The following is a 12,724-nucleotide window of genomic DNA, read 5'->3' on the forward strand; positions in this document are numbered from 1 at the left end:
CGGTTCCCGCGGAGCCCCTCTGGATGTTGCCTCAGGAGCAGCCCCTGCTGCGCTCTGCCTCCCGCTGTCGGAGGCTTTGCAGAAGTCCTTGTGTCAAAAAATTGTGACATTAAAGTATTAAAAACAACCCCCCTCCCTCCCGCCCCCGAAAACAAGCCTGTAAGCAAAAGCCCCAGCGACTGATTTTTCATGACTTTTCCCGTCATTGTGCACAGTTGACCTCTTCACTTGTTCCCTTGAGCCACAGGAATTATTACTTTTATTGAAGTGTAATGATTTTTATTGTCCTGTAAGTTCACATGATTGTGAGTCATTTCAAAAGGTGGGGCTCGAACTGAAGGGAGAAGTATTAACATTAACCTTCTCAGCCTGATGTCACTCTGTGATAAATGCTAGTTGCTTCTGTGGCCGGCTCTTGTTTTTTTCCTGTTCTGTTGCAGTGGACAGGTAATCCTTCTGATAAAGGTGAATTTTTGGGTGGAAACTTTATTTTCTGAGTAACAGATTCTGGTTAAAAATTGAGATCCAATATTAAATTAACCATGCCAGTGAATATAGAAATTTAATGCTGGGGATGTGAGGTCTCTGACAGAACACTGCTGGCTCTTTGTTTTAGCACCATTAAATGTTCTCCACTCTAAACATTTTTAACTCAGTGCCAGCTAAAGCCCAAAGAAACTATGAAATGTCACATTGCCTGAGGTTACAGTGACTTTTAGCTGAAACCTGTGAGTTTCAGAGTTACATAGCTCACACTGCTTAAATTTCCTGCTTCCACTTGATTGTGCTTTATGTACTTGTGATTTCTCATCAAATTGCTCTGTGATTGAGACACGTAAGGTTTGAGGAGGTGTTGCCTTTCTGAAGAGTCTACATGGAGGACCTTTTAGCTCAAGGAGGGGAGGCTGAGATTGAATATTAGAAAGAAATTGTTCTCTTGTGAGGATGGCAAGGCCCTGGCACAGGGTGCTCACAGAATCCCCATCAGAGCACCTGGGATAGTGGAAGGTGCCCATGGCAGGGCATTGGAATGAGCTGAGCTTTAAGGTCCCCACCAACCCAGTGTGCAAGGAGACACTGAAAGGAGCTTTTCCTTGGCCTGGGTTGGCAGAGCTGTCTGTGTTGTTGCAGTAGGAGGAGCAGGAGCAGGATGGATGTGCTGAGGCCGCCCTTGATAAGGATCGGGGGCCGAGTGTACCGCAAAAACCTCATCCAGGAGCAGCCCGTCCCACACGAGGAGGAGGAGGACTTCTGTGCAGGTAAGGGGTGATGCTCAGGGGGTGTAAACATCAGCAGTGGGGACCTGGGGCGCTCTCAGAGTCACCTCTGATGCCTTTGTGGGCAGAGACATGCCCGTGTGGTGGATTGAGGTGTTCAAGAGGGAGAGGAAGGCTTTGTGTTGGTCCCTGATGATCCTGCTGCCCAAAGTGGAAGCAGTCCCAGCTATCCCAGGTGGGTTGGCTGACTGTGCTGCTGACTGTTCTGTTTTCCTGCTGACTGTGGAAGAACTGCAGGAAAAGGGGAAGCCAGATGAGCTGTGTAGATCTGTTTTTCCCAGGTTTCTTTCTTTCCCTTACCATCTTCATTTGCAGACATGTCAGCTGCTTGCTAAAGACCCTCTGTCCTTACAATGTTTGTGCCTTTAAAACTGGCCTTTTGGTGACAAAATTCTTCCTGTCCTGGTGTATTCTTTTTTCTTTCTGCCTGTATCTTTGCTGTAGTTGTGTGTGAGTTGTCGTGGGCACAGAAGAGCTCCAGTGTTACTTTTCAGGTGGGGATGTGGCAGTTGTGTTCTGTTTCTCCTCCCACCGTGCCTTCCAGTGGATTGCACTAAGCTTTATAACCAGGTGCTTTCCATTCAAATCCTTCCCTGCTTGTGTTGGAAAGGGAATAGGCAGCATGGATTCTTCCAGGGTGTTCTGTTTGATCTGAGAACAGCCCAACGGCCTGCGGATGAAAGGCGCATCTGTTTCTAAATCACTGGCTTGAATCCTCAGACCAAAACTCTCCTCACCTTTCCTCTGTCTTCTTCTGCAGCCTTAAGTTTCTGAATTGGCTGCCAGAAGAGGCCATTCTCACTGTGTGGGAATTACACAAACTCCAGCTGAGAAAAAACCTGGCCTGTAACTACCTGCTTCCTGCGCTTCCCTCCCACCAGCTGCATTTAGAAGCTGTCATTTCTGGTAGTGAGGTGATAAATACAAAGCAGTTACCCACAGCAGAGAGAAGCCCATTCCTTCCTTCATTTCACCTTGAGAGAAGGCTGGAAGGAGACTGCTGTCCTCCATAAAGCCCTGCCAAAGGTGGCAGAGGTCTGGTTCTGATGTGGTTTTCCCGGCAGGCCCCGGTGAGGGCGCGGACGAGCCCTGCGATGCCTTTGTGGTGGAGGAGACCGAGCGAGGCTTCCAGAGCCGCCTGGAGGTTCCCAGCCCCCTGTACAAGTGAGCCTGTGGCTTATTGGGGAAGAAGTTGAGCACAGAATATTTATTTTTGGAGATTTGGATCTCTGGGATGTGCTCGGGGTTGGAGCGCTGGGGAAGGGGAAATTGGCAACGCCTTGAAGTGCGGTTGGGCCTCGCTTGACTCCTCACCGGCCCCGTGGGAGGGACAGCAGGTGGTGCTTGCTGGCTGGCAGGAGAGGCTTTGAACGTCTCTTCCCTTGAACGTAAAAGCATCAAGGAGGCTGGGAGAAGGAAGGGGAGGAAGAGCTGGAGCGAGCAGCCTGGCAGGGGGAAGTTTGTGGGAGCTTTCAGAGAAGGCACACATGACTGGAATTGGCTATTGACTCCAGTCCCTTGTTCACTGGGGAACCTGTGGTGTTCAAAGTTTTATCTAGTTATTTTTGACAGTTTTATTACTTAGATAGTTTTGCTGATATAGAGAAGGAAAAGTGGTCCATTGTGTATTTGGATGCTGGCAAATGACTACCTTGAGCAAAGCAAAAAGCAGAAAAAGAGCCCTTATTTCTTCCTCAGCTGGGATAATGGGAAAAGAGAGAACCCAGCTGAGGGAGAGGATGTGGTGGGCAGAGCTGTTGTGGCCCTACCAACTTATTTTGACTTAAACCAGTTGTGAGCCATAGCTCAGCATTGTCCCAGGCTGGACATGCGTGAGGTCCTGGGGATCACCTCTGTGCCTGCACAGGAGCTGGGTGTGTGCTTCCCTCCAGCACAGAGGCTCCAGGGCTGGACACACGTGATGGAGAGTGCCCAGTGTCACTGAGGGAAACTCCTGCACTTTCTGCCTCCAGGTACATCATTGGGAAGAAAGGGGAAACCAAGAAGAGGCTAGAAACAGAGACTCGAACCTCCATCAGCATTCCCAAGCCTGGAGTGGAGGGAGAAATTGGTGAGTAAATCCACATCCACAAAATGGATGTGCTTTTGTCTGCTCTTGCACAAGCACAGTTTAAGCAGGGAGGGAGTACTGGAGGTGTTTTCCTTTAATTCCTACTTCTTACACAGCCCTGACTCACTTTTTGGCCCTGGGAAAGTTACTTCACTTTTCTCCTCAGCTTATTTTTATTGTCTATAAATCCTTATTAAACAATGTCAGGTTTGGTTTTGTTTTTTTTTAAAGTCACTTCTAGGCATTAAATGGCTCAAGAACTTGGGTCCTGAATGTGTTGTATTTTTTGTTTTTAGTTTTGCTTTTAAAGTAGTATTCCATCAATAAGAAACTGAAATAAGCATTCAGAGAAATGCTTGTTTATCTGTGTGCAAAGTAAACATCTGCACATGCTTTAATATGAGAAGGGTTGGGATGACATTCGTGACTTTCTGCTGCTGGCACTAGAGCCCAGCAGTAAGAGCAGGGCTTCTTGTACCATATGTTCCCTCTCATCACTTCCAGGGATTTAAAGGAGACCTTGCTCATCAGGGCTGACCCTTGTGGGTTCTGCCAGAATGGGTAATTGGAGGGTTCCTTAGGCATGCTCCAGAGATTTCTGGCACAGGGATGTTTGTGACTGAGCTCTGAGGAGGAAATGCTGGGAGGATCCCACTGTGATGCTGCACAGGAACACGGTGCTGCTTCTCAAGGAGTGGGTCTTGACTTCTTCCCAAGAACTGTGAAGGACTGTTAGGAAGGTTGAGAGATGTTGAAAACATGGCATAATAGGAAGCCAAGGAAATTTTGCTCCTTGCTGTTCTTTCCTTTTGAGCTCAAGTGTTCTCTGTTTGGTGCCTTGAAGTGTGTGCACAAATAACAGAGGACAGTTATTTGATCCTTGATGGATTTCCATGGCATTCTCACTCTGTCTGCCTATCTGAAAACTTGAAATGATGCTCTAGAAATCTGAAGAGTCCCTGAATTGGTGGGTCTCAGTGTTTTTTAGGCCCTCAGAGCAGAGGGATGCTTCTGATGGCATCACCCTGTCTTTACTGAGCAAACCACAGCCGCGTCAGGCATTTTAAGCCAAGCAGGGAGTCTGGCAGGTTTCTCAGTGCATGGTTGGGGGTTTTGATTCCTGCTGCTTCTTTGGGAGGCTGGGACTAACAGCAGAGAGCTTCAGGGAAGCAGAGGGGCTGTTTTTGCTGTGTTTGCCTGCAGTGATCACGGGGCAGCAGCGGAGCGGGGTCATCTCTGCGCGGACGCGGCTCGAGGTGCTCCTGGACAGCTTCCGCAGGAGACAGCCCTTCACACACTTCCTGTCCCTGCCCCTCAACCAGCCTGCCATCCAGCAGAGCTTCCTGCACTTCAAGGAGGAGGTGCTGCACAAATGCTCTAAGGTAGGGATCCCCATGGAACAGCACTCTAATCCTGTTTCATTTATTGCGAGAGCTCTTTGGCATTTTTCTTGAAGACTTTAAGTCAATGGATCTGCTGTGAGTTTGTTGAGTGCTGTTGTGAAATTTTCTGAAAAGTTGAATGGTTTACTTAGATATCCTCCCATCTAGAAAAGTCTCTACTAACAATTCACTAAGTTTCAAGAGGGTTGGAGTTTTTTGTTTTTAATAGGAAAGTCACTAAATAATGTAGTGGACCTGTCTACATTTTATATGATTTCTACATAACCATGAAATTAGGTAAGAAGTTACAAATTTGCTGCTGCTTCTGTTTTACTTTCCTTTTGGCTCCTGCCAGTGCAGGAAGATGGGTGTCATTGCCAGAGCTGAGTGAGAATGACTTGGTAGCACATGCCATCCTGCAAATCTCATCACTTCCCTTCTTCCCCAGGAGACTTCGTGCTGACAGCACTCCTACTTGCCTTCAGATCTTGTGTTGGGAGGAGCAGGAAATAGTTAGGCATAGGGAAATGAGGAAGAAAATGAAGGGAAAGCTCTGCATTGCCTGGTTTATTTTAGTGCTTCTGGGCTGGCAGAAGTGGTGTGTCAGTGCACAGGGCTGGGCTGAGGAGAGGGAATGGTGTTATTAAATTGCCATGTTCTCTCTGTCTGCTGCAGGACATCTCTAGGCAGGAGAGAGGTCTCTCTGTGGCTGCTGCAGGTTGCATTGCAGACACACTGCAGGGCTCTGTGGCTGATACTCTTCACTTTCATCTCCATCACTTCTTCTGGTGCCTTGCTAAGGGGAAAATACAATCTTGCAGATAACACAGCTTAAGAAGTTAAGTTTCCTATGTCTTCATGCCATGGGTGTGAATTATCTGACATCTGGGGAGATAGGAGTTCTTGCTCAAGTTCTCATCGTCACTTGCACGTCAGCTGTTTCATCTCCAAGAGCAGAAATGAGCTGTCTTTGCAGTCTTGTCTTTCCTGGCAGTCGGGATTTAAGCCCCTGTTCTCCTCCCAGCTGCTTAATTCCTTGACACCTTAGGAGCTTTCTATCACCTGACATTAAACACAGCTGAAATTGGCCAGCAGTTCCAGGGATTAGCCAGTGCAGTGCCAGGAGAACCTTTCCCTCAGGCTAGGAGGATGATCTCTCTTCATTAGCCAGCAGCACTACCTTTATTAAAGCTCACCTTGATTAAAGGAATGCCCTGCAGGCAGGGGCATGGAAACATTAGCCTGGGAAGGTGTGGGCTGGACAGAGACTTGGGACCTGGGGCTGGAATCAGTGATGGCCTGGCTCCCTCTGTTGGTTTCTGCTTTGTGTGGGACACAGCAGGGTACAGTGAGAGAGGGGCTGGTGACCTGCACAGGGCTCTGTAGGGGCTGCCTGTGCCATTTGCTCTGGAATGAGGCTGTTCATCTCAGCATGGGCTTTCTCTTGCCCTTTATCCCCTTCTGCCTGGGCTTATGGCTGCTGCAGTCCTTTCACCTGGCCTTCCTGGTGATCTGGCACTGCTGTGCCTGAAGGCTTGGCATCCTGGACTCCATGTATTTGATTCTCCTCCTCCTCCAGCTGTCTGCCAGCAGGTCCTGTGGATCTCTGTGGTCCCTCCCTGTGGCCTTGCCTGCTGCAGTAACCTCAGTCTGTCCCATACCACCTACTGGCTTCTGGCTGCTCTAGTGTTGGATGAGTGTTACAAGGATCTTTCTAAGTCCTTTCAGTTTCTAAGATGTGTGTTTTGTCCACCTTTGCAGGCAGTGCTGTTGTTTGTGCTCCCCTCCAGTGTTTTCAGTCCTGCAGCACACCAGGCTCATCCAGGCCCAGCCCTTCTCCCTGCAGAACACTCATTTTCCTGCCTCCTTGGTGGGTTGCATCTCTGCAGCCCTCCTGCACTGGTGATCCTGCTTGCTCTCCAAACCCCTCCTGGTCTTGTCTGTGACATTGTGTCTCTTGTTTACTCTTAAATGTCAGTTTGCATCTCTGGGGGGAGAGGATTTGTCTGCCATCTCTTACAAACATGTTCACAGACTTTGTGCATTCCTCAAGTGCTGTCAGTCGCGTTTGGAAGGAGCTGCCTGCAAACCTTCACATGCTCCTTGTCTCAGAAAACTGCAGCAATCCAGCCTTGGTCAGGGAAGTGCTGAGACCAAGCACTGGCTATGTTCATCTTTCCTACTCCTGCCTGTCCTTCTGTCTGTCCTGCAGGTTTTGTCCTGTGTCTAGACAGCTCCAAGTCCCATAAGGGCCTGAAATGTTCCTGGCACTGCTTACATCAGCTCTAGAGTCGCAATTTTGAGTTTGAATTGTGGAACTCAGTCAGTAACAGGTATTCAGGGGGTTGCATATGCTTGGCCTAGGAATATATAGTGCTTTATTTTCCTGCTCTTCCTTCTCCTGGTATTAGCAGAAGGGTTTCTGGATATATTTATTGCTTCCTGTTAGTTGTGGAGTGCAGTGCAGCCCTGTGCCTCCCTCAATCACTCCTGCAGCCAGTAATGCCACTCTAATACCACTTTATCTCACAGCAGGGTCTGCTAGAAAGCACATCAGTAATGAAAAACAGTAATTCAAAACTGTGCCTCACAGAGCAATAAAAGAGCTTATAGATTTGTCCAAAGCAATGGGATTTCTCGGAATACTTGGGGAAATCTGAATAGGTTTCAGTGACAGAAGTGGGGTGTTTCTCTACCTGGTGCAAAACATCACAGAATGAGGTGAACTTCAGCTTTTGAATGAGGGATAATAATGGCAAGGAAGGGAAAGGAGCAGGGGTGTGTGTGTATGTTGTGTGTGTGAGAATCTCTTCTGGCCATTGAGCATTTGTGAGGGACTCTGTTTCTCTCTGAAGCAGTTACCATGACAACCATTCATTTATATTTTATAGCATTTTGTTGGTAGGTATTTGCTTTCTAAGTTTTTTTTGTGTGTGTGTCTTTAAATGCTTTTAGAAGATAAACCTTGTGCTGAAATACAGAACCCTTCAGGTGTTGTTCATGCTGTGCAGTCAGGGCTGGCAGGGAAATGAAGCAGGGCTGAGGGGAGGTTCTTTTAGGTTAATTTAATGTAAATATGGGGAGGTGGCTCACCTGGACAGGCTCATCACTGATGTGGTGCAGTGGGAGGTCTGGACAGCTGGATGACCTTGGAAGTGTCCTCTCTCTCACAGTCAGAGTGAGGAGAGCTGAGATGTCTGTCTGAGCATGCAGGTGGAAAAGGGAAGAGACTTTGCAGTGAAAAATCACAGTTGGGTCTTGGAGAGCTGTGCAGCGTTTGCAGACTGAACAGGCTGCAGCTGTAGCAGGGAAAGAAACATGATTGCTCTCATATATGGCAACCTGTAAATACCAAACATTGCTAATGAGATGTTTTATCTCAGAGTGGAAGGGACAGAAAGTGGGAGAGGTTTTTGAGCCTGTAGCTCTCCAGTCAGTCCTGTGCAAATACTGTTTTCCTGGCTCACTCCTTTGTTTGTGCATCAGGATGGCACAGGGCACAGAGGTGGCATGCAGCATCCTGCTCTTAAGGAAAAAAATCCTGAAAAACATAAATCTGTCTGCAAACATTGGGAGCTCTTAAAAGAGTAGAGAGGGCAGGGCCAGGGTGGAAGAGCTAAGGAGCTTGATCCCTGGGCTGAAGTGTGTTGTAAGTTAGGGTTTCCCTGCTACAGGGCCTTAAATTTGGAGGGACAACATGCTTGGGCTTTGCAAGGAGTTGGAGACCCCAAATAAAACTGTTTCTGTGTCCTTTCTAAAGAAGGAGAGCAGAGGGTAGCAGGGGGATGAAAAAATGACTGAGTGGAAATGAGTTGAGTTTTTTTGACCATGACAGGGCAGTGTTAGGGAGAGGCATAAGCTAAAAAGGACAGTCACCACATATGGGTGGTGCATAAAGGGATTATTCTTCCTGCCTCTCAATACATCCTAAAGAGCCCAGGTTTGAACAGTAAATTTTTGCAGAGACAACAGGGCATATTCCCCTCAGGTGACTCAGTGATTGCTGATCACACATCATGATCTGGGGTTGGAGAATTGAGTTCCAGCCTTTTTGCATCCTGGTGAGCAGCATCCAGCCAGGAAGGGCTGCTCAGACACCCCAGGAACGTTGGCTGCTCCAGGGAGAGCCAGCTCTGACGCAGCATCTCTTTTCTGTGTGGGAGAAGTGGGATCTGCTGGCCTGTGAAAGAGTAGGGAGTGCAAGCAGGGTTTTGAGGAGCTGCCTGAAATACTAGGGAGTAAAGCAGGAGGATTATCTAGGTCTGGGCCTGCTCACTGTGCGCTGCCCTTCCCTGCTGAGCTCCCCAGCAGCAGCAGTGTGGCTCATGGAGGTGACGTGCCATCCTTTGTCAGCTCAGCCCACACTCAGGTGTTGAAAACCTCAGGGGAAAATGCTGCTTTTGAGGCAGGGTCATGTTTACAGCACAAATTGTGCTGGGGCAGAAAATGAGGGCAGGCTTTGGCTTTCTGAGCTGCAGAGGGCTGTGTTGCTGTACCTCATCTGTGCACTCTGTGACCTCGGCTGGTTATCAGTGGCAAGGTTAAATCAAACCTTCTTCCAGTTTCTGCTACCCAAGCTGGTTTTTTGTGAAGGGCCAAATATTCTCTGACTGCAGATATCACTGGAGAAAAAAGGCTGACAGAGAGGAATCATGTCCTGTCATGCATGTGAACAGCAGCATGATTTAAAGAAGCCACAAAGCTTTTACTGCAGGGAGGGGAAGGCAGGAGGAAGTGAGATGGGGCCATCCCTGGTGTTTGCCAGGCTGTGGCTGCTGGAGCAAGCCCCTGGCTTCTGTTTTGCAGCCTGCCTTGTCCCTAATCCAGCCCAAAAACTGTGCTGTAGAGAAGGGTCTGCATGTGGTCATTAGGCATGAAAAATGCTGAGTGAGATGTGGGGCATGAAACTCTTGACAGGCTGAGATACTGCAGCATTTAAACGTCTGAAAGGTTTTATTTCAAACTCTGGAGCACAGTAGAAACTTGAAAGCTATTGTTCTCAGCTGGTGCACTCTTTTCAGATGCAGAAAGGCTTCCATGGCCTGGCAGGTTGGCTTCTTCTGGAGTTAAAATTGGAGGTTATTTAATGCGCTGATGGGAAGTGGCCACTAAGTGGAAATAATTGTTTTAATATGGGCGTGTTAACCATCCTTGAGGTATTTTTATAAGTATCCTAGAACAGAATTGCTCGTTTCTTAAAGCTGGATGTAACCACTGCTCCACCTGGGAGCAGTTCCTCCCCAGCAACAACACACAGCTCTTCTTATAAAGGGAATTTAAACTTAATTCACCTCAGCAAACTATAGGGTGTATGGGAAGCAGAAAAGTATAATTATCAGAGCTGGTATTAGCTGTGCTTCTGTTGTGAGGTGTAACCTGTGTTTAGACAGGATTTAGAGACCATTTAGAGCTTGTCACTACAGCTGGTCTCAGTTTTATTGCACAAGAAATGGATTGAAGTTTTAAATCTGAGCTGGCTTGTGTTGAGTTCATTGCTGGTAGCAGAAGCTGTGTCAACACTGTGGAAGTCTCCTCCCAAAAAACCCCATCCAAGTGAGTGTTGCAGGTCCTGGGTACCAAGTTACAGCCTGCTGTCCTGATCTTCAGGCTGCTGTTGAGCAGCTCTGATGGAAGAGCAGGCAGGGAGCTGTGGTGGGACTGCAGCTCATCTGCCAGGCTGAGAAATTTTCAACTTGGAGTCATTACCAACCCAACCAGAGATAAAGGGATTGATGCCAGTGACTTGGTACCTGCTTTCTGTGGTGTTTATCCCTGTGGTGGAGCAGGGTGTGTGTGGATGAGGTGAGACACCTCTGTGTGATGGATTGATTTGTAGGATCACGGGGTCAGCAGCAGCCTGTTCCAGAACCCTGCAAAGCTCCACCTGACTATCGGGACGCTGGTGCTCCTGAACGAACAAGAGATCCAGAGAGCCTGTGACCTCCTGCAGCAGTGCAAAGAGGACTTTGTGGAGTAAGTGATGGGGGAGGGATGTCATCACCAAAGCCTGGAGGGTGGGGAAAGCAGCACTCTGTCTTGATGAGGAACAGTGAAGAGAAGAGCAGCTCAGTAGTGTTCTCTCAACTCTACAAATTGAGAAAAATTTAGAAATGTTTTGAAACATTTAGAAATGTTTCAAATGGAGCAGTAGAAATCACTGAGCAGCCCCAGAGAGCCTTACAGCATCTGTAGCTCAGCTCAGACCCTCAGCATTCCCTGAAAACCTGCTCTGCTCCCTTCTCCTCCTCATGTGCATCCCTGTTCTTTGTGCCTGAGCAGTTTTTGCTGCTGTCCCCTGCCTGCAGCAGAGGGAGGGCTGAGCTCCCTTACCTTTGCTGCCTGCAGTGGGCTCTGGCTCTGGCACTCCCCTCCTGCCTCAGAGCAGATGCTGAGGTGTCCTTGACACACATTCCTGGCGAGGGGAGCCATCAGGAGCCCTGTGAGTGATCAGCCTGAAAGCGCCCGCGCTGCTCTGGGAGCGCGGCTGCCTCGCTGCCTCTTAACACCCAGCTGCAGATGTTGGGGCTTTGGCTGCAAGTGTGCTCCAGTGACACCTTAATTAGCTTATCTCTGGTCAGCTTAGTAATTGGAGATGGCCTGAGGGGGTGGTTTATTTATTTATTTATTTCTGCAACGCCTTTGCACACAGAGCACGGATCCTTTGCATTCATTCATTTGCTGCCTCAGTGCATGAAGAATTGGCCACGCTGTGCCAGCTAATATCTGTGGGAATTAATGCATGGCCAGAATTCATACCTCTGCCTTTAAAAGGATGGCTTCAGTTCAGCTGTTGAACAGAAATGCAAGTGTGTTTCCAGGGGGAGGTTCTGAATGCAATATTTGGAAAGTGCCAGCTTCCACATAAGTGGATTGAACTGATGCCGAGAAAATCATTGCTCCCTGTTTCCTTTAGTGAACGGGGAATCAACACCTGAAGGTAACTTTTAGTTTATTTCCCCTTCCACACCCAAGTAAATATACTTGGAAAATTAATTAGGCTCCCTTCCACCTACATAAACCTTCATTAGCTTTCATTTCCTTTTCTAAAGTGCAGCCAGTGCCCTCTGAAGGTAGCTGTGACCATTCTGACCGTTTTTAGAATATGTGACCTTTAGTGCTGTTAGTTTGGTGTCCATAATAGTACATTTGTGCTGTTTCCCTCCCAGTAACTATACTGGGAAGGGAAATCACGCTGCTTATTTCACTTGGGAATCTTTGCTGAGCACCTCAAAAGCTGAACAGGAGTGAGCAAGGTCAGAGCAAAGTCATATTTGCCTCGTTACCTTGTGTTAGTTACATCTGCCTGCCCAGACACTCCCTGTTCTTTGCACGAGCCCTGGGTGTTAAACAAGGCATCACTTACTCACAGGGAGCACTGGCTGTGGCACCAACCTCCCCAGGATGCTCTGCTGGGAAAGGCAAGGAGGCAGAGTGCTGGGAAGCAGGTACACTCTGCAGGGTGTTTGCAGGTGTGGGAGTGCATATTATATCCTGCATGAAGAGCTGGAGCTGATTTCAAACCAGCTCTGTTTCCTGCTGGATGGTGCACTCAGAGCTGTGTTCTGTATCAAGTGCCTTTCACAGCAAAAATCAGAGACTTTATGGTTGCTCTTTTCACAGGGAGGCAGGAGCCTCTCTGGAATGAGAACTTGGACCTTTTCCTTCTGCTGGGTTTTCTGACATGTGGATGGAGATCTCCATGTTGGCCTGGCCTGTGAACACTGACCAGTTGATTTAATGTGTGTCTGAAACACCAAATGTATGAACTCAAATTTTTTTACCACTCAGGGTGACAAGGCAACAGCAGCCATAGGCTTTTGAGTTTTAGGAATTAGGGAGACTTTTTGAGTTTGGGTTTTTGCAGTGCTAACAAGCTGAAAAATAGGGGACAGAGAAGAACTTCTGGGTGGAGTTCACTGCCCCATAGGCTCTGTATAACATTTAAGTCCCACTGTGGCAAAAGGAATATCTAATCTCATTCTCCTAGTAAGCCC

The 12,724-nt window shown here is 48.1% G+C and overlaps 1 protein-coding gene across 3 annotated transcripts in view; it reads left to right on the forward strand.

Annotated features, from left to right (window-relative positions):
* ASCC1 (activating signal cointegrator 1 complex subunit 1) overlaps positions 1-12,724 on the forward strand; it is a 34,589-nt gene that overhangs the window by 474 nt on the left and 21,391 nt on the right. For 2 of the 3 annotated variants that reach the window (XM_064717355.1, XM_064717357.1), the window contains exons 2-6: positions 1,132-1,259; positions 2,342-2,441; positions 3,251-3,348; positions 4,552-4,730; positions 10,567-10,703. In XM_064717355.1, coding sequence (XP_064573425.1) covers positions 1,151-1,259; positions 2,342-2,441; positions 3,251-3,348; positions 4,552-4,730; positions 10,567-10,703 — 623 coding nt within the window. In that variant the 5' untranslated portion in view covers positions 1,132-1,150. The remainder of the gene's footprint in view (positions 1-1,131; positions 1,260-2,341; positions 2,442-3,250; positions 3,349-4,551; positions 4,731-10,566; positions 10,704-12,724) is intronic. The other variant, XM_064717356.1, reaches the window with a different exon arrangement.

Source organism: Zonotrichia leucophrys, chromosome 6, assembly GCF_028769735.1.
Source record: "Zonotrichia leucophrys gambelii isolate GWCS_2022_RI chromosome 6, RI_Zleu_2.0, whole genome shotgun sequence".
NCBI lineage: Eukaryota > Metazoa > Chordata > Aves > Passeriformes > Passerellidae > Zonotrichia > Zonotrichia leucophrys.